The 15215-nt window shown below is 42.0% G+C and overlaps 1 protein-coding gene across 1 annotated transcript in view; it reads right to left on the reverse strand.

Moving 5' to 3' along the window:
* Positions 1–3097: 3097 nt before the first annotated feature.
* Positions 3098–15215, reverse strand: part of Svep1 (sushi, von Willebrand factor type A, EGF and pentraxin domain containing 1) — a 158601-nt gene continuing 146483 nt past the window's right edge. Inside the window, exons 41-48 of the mRNA XM_051187853.1 lie at positions 14295–14358; positions 13603–13776; positions 12415–12591; positions 8284–8454; positions 7299–7394; positions 6592–6687; positions 3821–3914; positions 3098–3474 (exon numbers count right to left, since the gene is read on the reverse strand). Coding sequence (XP_051043810.1) covers positions 3453–3474; positions 3821–3914; positions 6592–6687; positions 7299–7394; positions 8284–8454; positions 12415–12591; positions 13603–13776; positions 14295–14358 — 894 coding nt within the window. The 3' untranslated portion in view covers positions 3098–3452. The remainder of the gene's footprint in view (positions 3475–3820; positions 3915–6591; positions 6688–7298; positions 7395–8283; positions 8455–12414; positions 12592–13602; positions 13777–14294; positions 14359–15215) is intronic.

A 15215-nucleotide genomic window follows, 5' to 3' on the forward strand; every position in this document is an offset into this window, starting at 1 on the left:
TTTTTTTTTTTTTTTTTTTTTTTTGTAGTCCATAGACAGCAAGTTGTCTCTTTATAGTTGGTACAAACTGAACTACTCAAAGCTTAATTGCATTTTAATACCTGCCTTAATTTAATTATTCTTCTTCACATTCTTTTGAATTGCTCTCTCTGTAAGCTATTGCACTTTCGTGTAATCCTAATTTTTAATAATAACGTTTTTTAATGACCTGTGTTATCAGTGTAAGAAATCTACAATATTTAGAAACAAAAGATATGAGAGCAGTAATATGAAACCCAACTATATAGAGATGAAACTTCGACTTAGGATGTGGATTTACTTTTAATGTTTGTTTTTTTTTTTTTTCTGTTTCAATTTCCAAACTGGAGTCACTTAAATCTCATTATAGCCGGCCAGTGGCAGTGTACATCTTTAATCCTGGCACTCAAGAGGCAGAGGCAGGTGGATCTCTGTGAGTTTGAGGTCAACCTAGTTTACAGCATGAGTTCCAGGAGAGCTAGGGCTATACAGAGAAACCCTGTCTTGAAAAATCAATCAACAAGTAAACAAACAAATAAACAAATATCTCTTTATAGCCATACCCCTAAAACACCTTGATTGTGTAGATATGAGGGTTGCAGTTATTTCCTCTCAAGAGAGAACTGGATATTCCAGCTGTTCCTTAACATTGGCATTTGTCTCATTTTAAAAAACTACCTTAAATCATAGTAGCAGTGTCCTGGGACTTCCATCCCTGTACTGTGATGACACACCAGGGCCTGTCATATCTTGCAAAAAGCAAATATAAAATTTTACTGTGCCACCTGGTTTTGCTTCTTTGTCCTTCAGATCATGCCTAATTTTGTTTTATACTTTCTCTTTGCGGGAAAGCCACAGGAACTTGACATTTACCCAACCCAAAGATATTTGGGTCCATACATACCTTGTTTTAAATTTTTAAAGTTTAGTTCATTTTTTTAAAAGTGTGTGTGTGTGTGTGTGTGAGAGAGAGAGAGAGAGAGAGAGAGAGAAAGAGAGAGAGAGAGAGAGAGAGAGAGAGAGAGAGAGAGAGAGAGAGAGAGCTTTCCTGAAGGGCCCAGAGGCCTCAGATCTCACGGAGATGAAATAATGTGTGGTTGTGAACCACCGGATGTGGGTGTTAGGAACTGAATTTGTGTCTCTGCAAAATCAGTAAGTGCTTTTAAATGCTGAGCCATCTCACATTTTAAGTTGAGATACCATACACACAGAAGATTTGTAATGTTGGGCGTTTTCCTCCTTATCTTTAAAACAGATTTTTAAGTCTCCTGAGCATGGGAGTTTGAAAGGAGAGATAGTTGGGCTTAAATCCAGCATCTCCCACACAGGCACCCACTCTGCCATTGAGCTACATCCTGGTCTAGAACATTTTGTATTCTGATTCTCACCCCCAACCCGTTCATTATCCCATAGCTTTCTGCTTCTGACAAGTTCCATGACATTGCATTATTTTTGAAGGCTGCATAATATGTAATCCTGTAAACATCAATGTAGCATATTTGAGGCTTCCTATCATTGGATGTTGTCTATGTGCATACCTTACTGATAAAAATGGAGACATGGTGAGCTGCCTTGACCTAAAATGTGCTTTGGTTTTCACTTGGCTTTGTCTCAGGTGAGGGTCTAGAAACCTGCCCTGTTACCTCCTTCTCCAAAGCCTGTTAGTCTATTGCAAGCAGCCATAGCTACTCTGATGAAGATGGTTGCTGTTCTGCTCCGAGGACTATGTGTTACAAGCATGGTTCAGGAGCACATGTCTGTAACTCCAGGACTCCTACAGGGAGATCAGAAGCAGAGATAGAAGTCCTAGAGGCCTTGTGTGTGCTGCAGTGATGAGAGGTGCTGTCGCAAACAAGGTGGAAGGTAAAGACCAGTATGTGTCTATGTGCACACATGCATGGGCACATGTGCACCCCCCAAAAACATCATACATCTCCACCCCAAGATGAAAAAACAAAAAGAAAACCCCTCACTTATATGATAGGCTACTTCCTTAACACCTTGCATAACACATCTAATTTGGCTTACTTTGGAATTATAAACACTTTAGTCCATTCAAAGTAAAAGCATTCACATTCTAAACTTTAAAACCTATTCAAAGTAACAAGCCACAGTCTACTTGGCTGGTGTGTTTCATGAGTAGGCACTTTGAGATCCAAGTATTACTATCAACGGCTTTCTCTCTGGTACCACTTTTCTTTTTCAACTTTAAACTTTTAGTTTAAACTTTAGTTTGTATTTTTATGATTATAAATGACAAAGATCAACATAGGACAGAAGCCAACAGACTGCAGACAAACTGAATGACAAGCAGGCCCATAGCATATAAGAAAGGGAAGAGGGGGAAGTCAAGAGGATGAGCCCCTGAATAAGAGACCAGAAGGAAGATTCTGTCACCTTTCCTATATCTGCTGTACTACAGTGTACCCTGTGCCTCATGGGAGTTCTCCCAGAGAGCAGAACCAACCTGATTATATATTTCCTATATTAAAACAAATCTAGGCTTTGGCTTCATTTTCTGAACTCTGGGAAGTCTAGCCATCTGTGATTCTTTTTTTCTTCCTTCCTTCCTTCCTTCCTTCCTTCCTTCCTTCCTTCCTTCCTCCCTCCCTCTCTCCCTCCCTTCCTTCCTCTCTTCCTCTTTCTTTCTCTCCCTTCCTCCTCCCCTCCCTCCCTTTCTTCATTCCTTTCTTCTTACCAGGGAACCCAGGAGCCACCTCTGAGAATTTTTCAGCAAATATACTTACTCATAAATCCCAATCATTCCATCCCCCCAACAATAAGTTGATGTCTACAGTTTCCAAATGTGGAAAACCATCCTCCAAATCACCCTCAACATCAGGACAGGTTTTTGCAGAGGGCACCTGGTTCAATAGGTGTCCTCTTAATGAAGTAAGGAAACCTTTGCAGCCACACACTGTAAACAAGACAGGATTAATGGAGGGGCCTCCTTTATCATAACTGTTCAGTGTACTTCATGTAGTCATATGCTACACAGAGGATGAGAAGGAAGTTCACCATGAGTCCTCCTCTTTGTTTCCCAGCCACCTCAGAAAAAACGGCGCTACCCAGCAAAATATATTTAGTAGCAAAATATATTTTAATGGAAAGTCATTTTAAGTAATTGAATAAAAACCGTGTTCCAGGGACTTTCTCAGCAGACAGCAGAGTATGTACATCTGGCGAGGGTAGAGCAGCATCCCTTTAATATAACTTTCGTATAGAAAATGCAAGCATATTTAAACAATGGAAACATGTAAGAAAGGATGTCACAAAGAATAACAAAATAGATCACAAAATTAATAAGTCAACCTCAAGCTTATGAAACAAACGAGCCCAAGCACCGTGTTGGTCTTCCTTCGTGTGAGTTCCAGGAGCTACCAGGAGGAGATGACCCTGCTTTGGGAGAGGCTGTGGGGGGGCGTGTGTGTGTGTTAAAACCCGGTTCTTCTTCTCCTGAAGAAAGAAAACATAACAAAACCAACAGGTTCAAGAGAATCCCAAGCTCCATATCCATCAGCTTCACACAGAGTCCACATCAGTCTCCTTGTAGCTCCCGTTTTAGTACATGAGCCAATGAAGGGAGCCAAATAGTGTTTACTTTTGACATCTTGTTTTCTTCATCTATCCCGACTTAATATTTTCTAGCTTTGGGTTTAGTGAAGGTTTAAAGAGAGTACTTAGATATCCTGTGGTTAACAATGTTTACACTACAACTGGAGATACCTTCTGGCTCTTGCACTTTTGCCCCTGAGATACAGTCCAGGAGTTATAGCTCAGCGTTCAACTGGGGCTGTCTTACCTGGAGCAATCGTGTCCTGTCCATGCTGAGAGACAATGGCACCGGTTTGGTCTTACACATTTCCCACCATTTAAGCAGGGAGACTGGCAAGTAGCTGTGATGAAAAGATGCATGAATTCACTTAGGTAGTACTTAGACATTCTAAAGAAGTCACAGAAGCTAATGGATAGAAGTTGTCCTTTCTTCCCACTGAGCCACCATTGACCATTACACATGTTACCTCCACAGTGGCCTCACCTCCCCTTCCCCTTCTGAGCTATTCAGGTTTTCATATCAAGTCCTCACATTAAGTTTCACCACACTAAGATCAGCTTTACTGATCATGTTAAACCCACTGGATTGTCTGTTAGAATATTTTATTATTATTATTTTAATGTTGCAACCAGTATGATATTTTGTCCTGAGCTCTAAGCTTTTCATATACTCAGTTAATTGTGGCTCTGGGGGGGGGTGGGAGGGCAGCAATACACTCCAAATTGATTAAGTCAGACACCATGTTACAGGGGAATAAGTCTGTCACACAGAGTGCTCAGAACAACACATGGGGCTGGAGAGATGGTGGTTAAGAGCCACTGGATGGTGGCTCTGTGGTTAAGAGCACTGGCTGCTTTCCCAGAGACTCTAGGTTTGATTCCCAGCATCCACACAGTGGCTCACAACCATCTGTAACCCCAGTTCCCAAGGATCTGATGCCCTCTTATTGCCTCCCCAGGCACCAGGCATGAAAGGGGTACACAGACATATATGCACACAAAACACCCATACACATAAAGCAGGCGTGTATGTATAGTCCTTTGTGTTTGACCAGGGGAACACATCTCATTTAAACCAACCAACCAACCAACCAACCAACCAACCAATCAACCAACCAACCCAGCATTAATCAGAACTTGAGAACCTTAGTTAGGTTTAAAATTAAAATTAGTCACAGAGGAAACTCTGAGATAAAGCCCAAAGGTTGACTACACAGGTGTCTTTTCCCACAAACCCACAAACTCTTCATGTGCACAAGTCTGTTCATTAAAACACCACGGAGTCTAAAAACTGATATAAGTCCATTGCCTACCAGTTAAACCTGTCAAAGGAAGGTGAGTCCACACAGGAACCGTCAGGGGAGAGCAGGACATGAGTTTTACTTTAGCACAGCTAGGCGGGCCCTCTCCTGGATGAAAAACCCACCCTTGGTAAGACACAGTGAAGTCTGCTGAGCAGGCACCAGGCACAAGTACCAGGGATGAAGAGGAGACGGGAGGCCGCCAAGTAAACTGGAGGCTTTCCCCTTACAGGGTCCTCTTGCTAAAGAAGAGTCAGTGCGGGCCCAGCAAAATAAAACCTGAGCATCCCAGTCCAAGACCCCGCAGTTTCTTTTTGCTGAGATAAGAACTCTCTCGGGAGCACGGCGCTTGGTGCTCCCAGACTGGAGTCATTGACAGCAGTATTTCCCCTTCCCAGCCCCTTCCTCCTTCCTTCTCATGCCCATGTAGGCCACCCACTCATGCCGTGTGTCTTCTACACAGTGCCATTTCTCCCCTCTTAAATGCCTTTTATTGATGATATACAAATCTGTCTTCAGTCTAGATGTGTCTGCTGGGGACCCAAACTATCAAGAGACAGAAGTTCAGACCACTGCCCTAGTGTGTCCCAGACTCCCCAAATTCAAATCCTTGCCTAGACACCTCGCTGTTTTCCCTGGCTCTTCTAGTTCAGTAAATGGCTTCAATTCCTGGGGCCAAACTGGAAAGAGTAGACTCACCTCCCCTTTTACCTGCCTCCCCTGGCCCCCACTTTTCCCCAACCAGATCTGTAACCAATGCTACATTTCACACTTTTCACAGAGCCACCATTTTTGGGGTTTTAAGTTCTTTAGATTTTGTTTCTTCTTGTCTATAGTGTACCTATAACTTCTCAACCAATCCCTTGGTGCTGCCAAAATGACATTTCCTTTAAAAACAAACAAACAAAAAGCCCTTTTTAAGTGTATGGGTGGCTTGCTTGCATGTGTGTTTGTGTACCATGTGCTTGCTGGGTGCTCAGAGGCCAGAAAATGACATAGGATCAGCTGGAATTGAAGTTACAGACAGTTGTGAGCCACCATGTGGGTGCTGGAAATTGGAGTCTGGTCCTCTGGAAGAGCAGCCAGTGCTTTTAACCACTGAGTCATCTCTCCAGTCACCACTTGTCACCATATATTGTTCCTCTGTAAAGCCCCCCCCCCAGGCCAGGGCTCCTTCACTCTCATGGCATAGTCTAGCACCTTGAGTTTGCCATGTGCATTTTCTGACTTGATGCTGTCCATCTTTTCAGCCGTGCCCCTGGGTTCTTTTATGGCCCCTGTCAGAGACACAGTGGTGTGTACCTATGTGTCTTCGTGCTCTATGCTTTTGATTGGGATACTCATCCAGTGATTCTTAATTAGGATGGTTGGCCTGGAAATGAAACCAAGAATCAACTAGTGGATGGCTGGGCAGGATCCAGAGAAGAGGCCTTGCTAGCTAATGGTGTACAGTAGAGTGTGAGAGATATTCAGGAAGGATCAAGGAGAGGTGATGACGCAGATGGTGTTCTTTGGTACATTCTCCGGAGAGGTGTTTTTCAGGGTGATCTAGTTCAGTGTTTAGAATTGGCCAGAAGATGGTGTTAAGACATTCTTGAGAATGACTGATACTCTTCTGCTGCAACACCCCTTTTCAGTCTAAGTTCAACCCATCAGTATCTCCTGTGGTTTCATGAAACCAAACAATTAAGAAAGCAAACCGTGGGAGGAAGCCTACCTGTATGACAGCGGGACCCAGTCCAGCCTGCAGGGCAGTCACACTGATAAGGGGCCACACAGCGCCCACCGTTCAAACAGGGAAGTATGCATATTGCTAAAAAACAAAACCAAACAGGTAAAAATGTGTAGACAAAGGATTTGATCACAGCACCCATTTTCATATCTGCTCAAATGTTCAAAATCCTGTTTGCTGGAGGAGAGACTTTGCATGGCTCACTTGTGTACTCACTCTGCTTAGTAATGGCTATTGCTGGGAAAGTACAGCCAGGTGGAAGTGTGGTCCTTACTCAGGTAATGGCAGAGGCCCAAAGCACTGTTCCCTTAAGGGCACTCTGCAATGCTGAACAGTTATTCCAATTGTAGCCAAGTTGGAATAACTGGTTATCACTGAATTGAGGTAAGGGAAGAGAGCGCTGCGGCATGATCACAAGCCCCTTCCTAACAAGACTGGTACTGAGTGCCAGGAGGCACGTGGCCCTTTAGATGCGGCAACTGCATGCTCAAAGTTATAGATATTGTAGCTAGATCTTCTGCAGCCAGTGATCTATGACAGTAGCCCTGTACACTCGGGTCTGCCGCAAGGATTTGAGGCAATCAATTCCACAGGGCAGTGAAGGCTTTCGAGGGACTCTTGTAAGCCAGAAGCTTCTCAGCAAATGATCAGCAAATGATGGGACACAAAGGAACGTTCAAGAACAGACTCACGTTCTTCACAGAGACGCCCCATCCAACCGTCTGGGCAGGAGCAAGCATTTGGGCGTTGGCAGACACCCCCATTCTGACATGGGAACCGACAGACAGCTGGAAAGAAAACAAGGGGATTCATAATTCCAGGGAATTCTGGAAAGTTGATACTAGAGAATGCAATTTCTCTTTCACAATTCATAAATGATGCAGTCTTTAGAGAAGAGAAATATAATTAAACACCGAGGAAGAATTTCAATATATGAGGAGAGGCACGTGTTGTCGGCTGTTACCATGACATTTTTTCCCATCTTAATGGAGGTGAAACAGACAAATGCAAACTGTATTGACAACTTAGAACTTGATAGTTATTGTGAAACATGCATAGTCAAGCTAATCGCCATTTGTTAGCACACATAATTACCAGTTCTTTCTCCCCTTCTTCATTCCTCTTCTCTCCCTTCCTTTCCTCCTTCCCTCCCTCTCTCCCTCTGTTCTCCCTCTATTCTTCTCTAAATTGCAAATCTATAATACAATACTGATTACTGTAGTGGAAATGCATCAGCTCTTCAGAGCGTGTTCATCTCAACTGCACATTCTTTGGCTAATGTCTATGCCTCTTCCCTCAGGGTCTGAACCACCATGACACTCCACAACTCTTTTAATCTGACAACTTTAGACTGCATGCTTAGTAACATAGCTCTTGATTTGTAGCAAATGCTTTTATACTGAAAGAAACAACTGTGATTTCAAAAGCCATTCAGATATTGTTAGGAAACTACCAGCCTTAGAGGAGTGTACTCTGAGATCTGGTTTCCTCTTTTCATTTTGAAGAAATGAGGTTTTCAAAAAAGTAAATTAGCAAGTTATGGAAGATGCTGCTGCTGTTAAGCCAAATTTAAGGTCAAGAAAATCAAAGAGATGCACATACTTGTTGGTCATACTGACCTCTGTACGCATTTCTTTGCAGCTTCACTTGGAAATGCTCATTCAAATAGTTCCTTACCTCTGCAAATAGGAGATGATGTCCATGTTCCATTTTCCAGGCATATACTCCTCAGGGAACCTTCTAGCATGTACCCACTGTAACAGGAGTAGGTGATCATGTCCCCATATTGGTAATGGACACCTCGAGCAATTGCATTTTCCACATGAGTTGGAGGACCACATGAAATTTCTATGGGAAGACACAAATAACAATTGAGCCTGTCCAACTAACCAAGATTGAGAGTACATCCTTACCATAAAGACCAAAGTCAATTTAAGGATTATAGATAAAATACACACATAAAATATTTTCATCTGTATAATGTCTAGAATACTAGAAACTGAAAGAATAATGTGCTGTTTTAGTTAAATTTGATTACAATACCACGGGGTCTTTGTCCCATGATTCAAATGTCAAGGCTGAGTTGTTTGAAACCCAAGGAAAGACAGAGAACAAGGATGAGCTCTCAGACCTCGCCAAAGAGGCGGCTGCCAGAGAAGGTAGAAAGAGAATATTTATCAAACGAGCACAGGGCAAAAGGAGGATGGTAGCCTGCCATTTCAGAGGAACAATCATGGATTGCAAATTTTCTGTTACTGCCTAGAACAGCACCTGCAGCCCAGTGAGAGCTCGGTATGCATTTAGAAAATAAATAGATGCCAACAATAGCCCGTGACTGAGTTTTATGGAATTTAAGACCCCTTTCTGATACTGGAAAGCATCTTTGGGAATCTGTGTTAAGACTCAGCAACTGGCCTTTTTTTGAAGGGTATGTGTGTGCTGTATAGTTAGATCAGGATTATTACAACTGTTTTTGTTTGAATGTTTTTGTAAGATGTCTCATGATAATTCTGGGGTGCATTGAGGTCTGGGCTGAACTCAGTATTCTTGCTATGTATCTAGTTTGTGTAAATCTAACAGGTACTCAGACTATGTGACCTGATAACAAAAGATCATTTCGTTACCATGATATTGTTAAGATTTAGTAGAGGAGATAAAAAATTTGTGTGATGTTTCTACATTTTCTTTTCCTCCTAGGAAAAGGCTTACAAAATAGCAGAGACTGGAGAGAAATAAATGCCACGCTTTGTTCAGATAGGTAGGCAAGGACAGACAGTCTTGACCAGTGGTTCCTGTGATTTGTGGACACATGGTATGATAAGTCTCCTGCGAGCTGTGTCATAAGAATAGATGTCATGCCATAAGAACACTGGGTAAATATAACCGTGCTTAGAGTTGTCAGATGTGAACCACAGGGAAGTGGCATTTGCATGTGCTAGAGACAGGGTTTCTCTGTATCACTTTGGAGGCTGTCCTGGAACTCTGCTCTGTAGACCAGGCTGGCTTCGAACTCACAGAGATCTGCCTGCCTCTGCCTGCCTTTGCCTGCCTCTGTGTTGGGATTAAAGGCATGCACCATCAACACCTGGGATGGGGCAAGGTTTTTAAGATGGCAACAGCCTATAGAAAGATCACAGGGAACTGATGGTTGCCTATAGCAGTTTGATAATCAAAGCATGGGTTTCAGATCACCTGTATGGGAATCATCTGGGCTTTTAAACACACAGTTCTGAGGTTTCTGCCTTGGGACCTTGCATTTTACATACCCACCCTGGGTGATTCTCATGTGTACTAAATTTTAATCTCTGTTCTGCAGGGATTAATATGAAAAGCAGGTATTCAGGAGGAAGGTTGTTGCCTAGAAAAGGGAAGGATGTGTGGTTTCAATCCAAAGACTTCCTGGCTGATAGAAAATGGGAAAGAGGCTGGAGGATTAACAATCATGAAAAACGTCTCCTCTCCAAGGCAACTTGTGGCCCACTCTAGAATACCGAACGTCATCAGGCATACATAGAAAGAACATTTGTAACAAACACACGTCTCTTTCTGCTCTTACTTCCAGTGGTCTGAATGGCAAGCATCAGGGAGCCAAGAACTAAGGTGAAGTTGTGTGGGCAGAATGAGGCCACTTGGCTGGATTCCCTTCAGGCAGGTGGCTTTAAACCAGATGACAAAGGCCGAAGAGAAATCTAATGTACACTCGGTTGCTTCTTTCCCTTTTGTCAGGGAGATTTCTTAAGTGTCTTGGAACCAAATCCTAGTGAAAATATAGTGTGGAATTTTCTAGCTTTTTAAAAAACTCAATCTAATGCTGCAGTAGGCTGGCTGCTGGCTAAAAATTCCGGAGGTGGGAACATCATGTTACTGGGCACCTCTTCCCATTTACAGAAACTGCTGACAAAGCATACACCAACTGATTTCTTCCAGAAAACAAATCCATGAGACAAGCAGTATCATAACTATCAACAAATGAGAACCCCAAGACTGAGAGAATGCTAAGGCATTCGTGTAAGTTTAGAGTTAAAGTTTTGGAGGCTAAAATTCAAATCTAGTCTTCATGTGCATATGTCTCATTTCATTAATTGGAGTACAAGTATTTTGAAGATGAAATACATCTTGAGAAAAACATTCTTATGTTATGTAGCCTAGTGCCTTGAATGTGGTTAGACCCAGTGAACATTTTTATTGACTGCTGTTGACAGAGTAGCTTGGGGAACAAGGGAGACAAAAGGTAGGATGTCGGATGGGAAGATGTTTAAAGTGAAAACAGCGAGTGAGAGATATCAGGAGATAATCATAGTTAGCAGGAAAAGTCTGTCAATTTCAGAAGCCAGTGTTGCAACATGTATGGATGAACATGTTGCTGGGCCAGAGGTTCTCAAGTTATGGCTCCTAGACCAGCAGGCAGTATTCCTCTGCTTACTCATAACTATGAACAAAGTACCCATCAGGAATGGCCTAAGAGACAACAGGCTTATCTTGGCTCATGGTTCCATATGGTTCAGTCCATGATTGTTGGGCTCCTGAGCTTGTACAGAACACTGTAACCATGGATCCATGTGACAGAAGTGATTCTATACCTCATAGCAGTTGAGAGTAAGAGAGGAAGGGACTGGGGACAAAGTCCTGCCCCAGTGACCTACTTCCTCCGACTCAGTCTCGCCTCCAAAAGTTCCTAGCACTTCTCAAAATTCTGCCACTATCAGGGGACCAAGCATGCAAAACACAAGTAAATGAGGAAAATTTCATATTCAAGCCTTAACAATCTCCATAAGCGACGGCCAGGAACTATTAGAAATTGATGTTATTGGCCTCATCCAAAAACAGCATCAGAAACGGGAGTGGAGCCCAGCTGTCTGTGTTGTAGCGAGCTCTGGAAGTTCTCCCGACACACACTCAAGGGTGTGATCCATCTCAGGGTAATTTTTGTTTGTACAAAACACTCGTAGACCATTAAAGGGTAATTCGAAGACTTGGTGATGTGGAGGAAAATGTTTATTTTAAGCTTAGCATCACACTTTTTCTTGGAAGAGCACATTCTGACAAGTCTACTCAGTGATTCCTAACCTCCTAATCAGGGAGGTTTTAATTTGGTCTGGAAAATTAATTTTTTAAAAAATGTTCAGTATTCAAATATAATGTTTTTGTTGTTTTAAACACCAGTTCAGAAGATAACTAAACTAGTGAAGTGACCTAATTATGAACAGTTAAGTTACTTCATTGAAAATAATTTCACAGTGCTAGAGAGGTGGCTCAGCGCTTGTAAGCATCTACTGCTTTTGCAGACCCAGGTTCAGTTCTCAACGCCTGAATGGTAACTCACAATTATCTGTAATTCCAATTGCAGGGGATCCAAAATGCTTTCTTAGACACCAGATACACACACACACACACACACACACACATTCACACTCACTCACACACACACACACACACACACACACACACACACACACGATGTACATGCATACATGCAGGCAAACCATTCATACACATAAAAATAAACAAATATTTAAAAGACATTGTTGTAAACAGAATTAAACATCAGTTAAAACAAAAACGCCTCCCCCAAACTTTACATGGCCAGTAAGATGGCTCAGCAGGTGAAAGTACTTGCAAAGCATACAGGACAATCTGAGTTGGATCCTTTGGACCCAATTGTCCACTGACCTCCTCCTCCCTCTTTCCCACCCCCACACTAATAATCAATAAAATATGTATTTTTTAAAAAGGGAAAAAAAGAAAACTCAGAAATAAAGGAAAACCTTCTACACTAATGACCTCACTGGGCTCTGCCCATTGACTCACTTTCACACTTGGCGTTTGCTTGTGTCCATGTCTCATCAGGGCTGCAGGTGATGACGCCATCGCCTTTGAGCAGGAAGCCTTGCCTGCACTTGATAGATACATTCTGGTTGACATAAAACTCCCTTTCCGAAAGCAGAGCATTCTCGGGAATCACAAAAGGGACAGGGCAGGGATTTGCTGTAAAAAGGTGAGGCAGATGCTTACTTACTGATACATCTTCTCTTTCCCTAAGTCATCTCTTTAAAGACAAAAGAGAGGCCCGCGGAACATGGATTCTCAGTGACAATAATGATGGGGATATTTTAAAAACTCAAACAATCTGGCCTGAAACTCAGGCTCCTCCTGACTCAGCCCACCACGCCCAGGGAAAGGTTTAACAATTTAGAACTTCAAACATTAAGCACAGATTTGTTTCATGCCACAGGAAATTATTTGTAAAGATTAGAAACCAGGCATATAAGAAATCAAGGCCCACAATGAGTATTCCCTCAGTATGCGATGGATGACATTGCTGTGTGAGTTTAGCCTGACTTCAGGCTTGCTCTGTGAGGAACAAAGCGATAGAGCTTCACGTCGAGCTTGTAGGCCTGATGATAAAAACGGGATGTTTCCCCAGTTCTGAGGGAAACACAGACGGCCGTGCAAGTACCCAGCTTTGTTCAGAGCACACATGTGTCACACACTGCACAGGCTCTTTCAGCTTTTCTGAGTTTCAGTGGGTGTGGAATAAGTAACACCAAGGAAGGGCTCTTCTTAATTCTAAAGGGTCCATTTGTGTACTATAATACTTTAGACAACAGCCAGAAGCCTTCTCAAGTCATATTCCATTTGTATTGTTTTCATGAAAGTGGTCAAATTATCTATAGTTACCACATTTGTATGTTTTATATTAACATCAGACGTTAGCCATATCTTCTTCTCTATCCCTTTCCTCCTGTCAACAGAATCCACAATACCTTCATTTCAAAATATTTTCACTAATTTGTATTTTCTCTAAATGCCTGAATTTATACTCAGCCAAGTGTAAAATAACACAACTAGAGCTTTATGGTAAACTTGGACTTAATGGCCACAGGTGGCCTTCCCTGGACCAATCTCACTCATCAGTGTTTCCCTTCATCTAAGATATGTGGGAAGGTAATTGTGAAGACAAATGTGGTTAAAACAGCTCTTTAAGTCAACACACACGTTTGCAGAGGGGAATCAGGTGACTCCAAGATCCATTTTCAGTGCAATGTGCCTCAGGGGAGCCTTCCAGGGTGTAGCCTCTGTGGCAGGAAAACAGCAGGCTGGTCCCAGATGTGGTGTTTTGCATGACAGCCTTCCCATTCAGAAATTCAGCTGGGGCCTCACATCTGTTCTCTAAAAGGAAGAATAAAGCCTGTGTTAAATGCTCTCCCAAGTGCCCTTTGCTTCTCTTGCTAGAGTTGCTGAAGATATTTTGTAGTGTGTGTATGTGTGTGTGTGTGTGTGTGTGTGTGAGAGAGAGAGAGAGAGAGAGAGAGAGTTGTACACACATGCATGTGGAATACTGTAGCATGAATAATAAAAACCCAAAGACAGATATTGGGGTTAAAGGTGAAGTTCGGAGAAGCAAAGCAACCAGCCACTAGAGAGTTCTCATGTCTACCAAGGCTCAGCCCAAATGAACATAAGCTCCAAAACAAACCAAGTGTTGTTGCTGAACCAGCAATCTTATGTCATATATCAGTTAATCTGTGACCCTTAATTGGTTGGGGTCCTTGAGCAAGAGCCATTATGTGTTCTCTTATAGTTTATGTGTTTATTTTATTAATTAAGGCACAAAATGGTTATATAAAGGGAATGGAGGCACATTGTTGCCTTGTGTCCTTGGGACCCTTAGGTGACACTTAACTCACCTCTGCATGTTGCCACCTGTCCACTCCACTGTCCGTTCTCCTGGCAGACTCGTTCTCTATTCCCCTGTGAAGCAGCAGAGAAGGGTCATGAATAGTGTCCTAGTTTTATGATAGACAAGAAAGGACTGCAAAGCTATCTTAGTTGTGGATTTGAGTGACCTAACGGTGGAATGATGAATGAATATATTAAATGAATGTAGTGTAAAGTTTAGACTCACAAAAACAGTTACACCAAAATTCCTCCCTGGCAGCATGTGATGAAGGCAGACTCAGCTTTATTTTCTATTTTAAGTGACAGCTAATTATAACCCATAGCAAAGACTCAGGAAGAATGGGTCAGAAATGTCAGAGATACTTTCGTTTAGTATAGTTAAACTATTTTGAATTGCATTTATCTTTCAATACTAGTTACATAAAACAAAGTATATGAGATAATATATTGGTTTGAGGTCTGAAAATTTTAACCACAGGACATATCTATTACACCTAAATTTATTAAGGCCCTGTGTATTTAAATTTTAAATAATCTGGGTTAAGTCTAAAATTTGCTTCTCCATCTTCTGAGATATCACTTTCTTGAATAATAATTTGTAATTATCTGAATATATTTTTTCAATACCCCATACCTTTCAGGGTTATGTAGGCTGCTTGTTTCCTGTGGTATCAAAGGGTCTATTCTTTGATTCCTGAGTATAATTTTTTTTTGTAGATCTCTGCTTTCTATTTTTCTGTTATCTTTTACCAGAACCATCTGTAACCCCAATTTGTATTATGTTCCTAATCAACCATGAAACAATAACTAATTAAAGGTTTATAACACTACTCAGTAAAAAGACCAGGTATTGAGTTTCTCTCCCTCTGTTTCTCTCTCTGTCTCTGTCTCTCGCTCTCTCTCTCTCTGATGTGTGGTGTATATGGTGC

This window comes from Phodopus roborovskii, unplaced genomic scaffold, assembly GCF_943737965.1.
Source record: "Phodopus roborovskii unplaced genomic scaffold, PHOROB, whole genome shotgun sequence".
Taxonomy (NCBI): domain Eukaryota; kingdom Metazoa; phylum Chordata; class Mammalia; order Rodentia; family Cricetidae; genus Phodopus; species Phodopus roborovskii.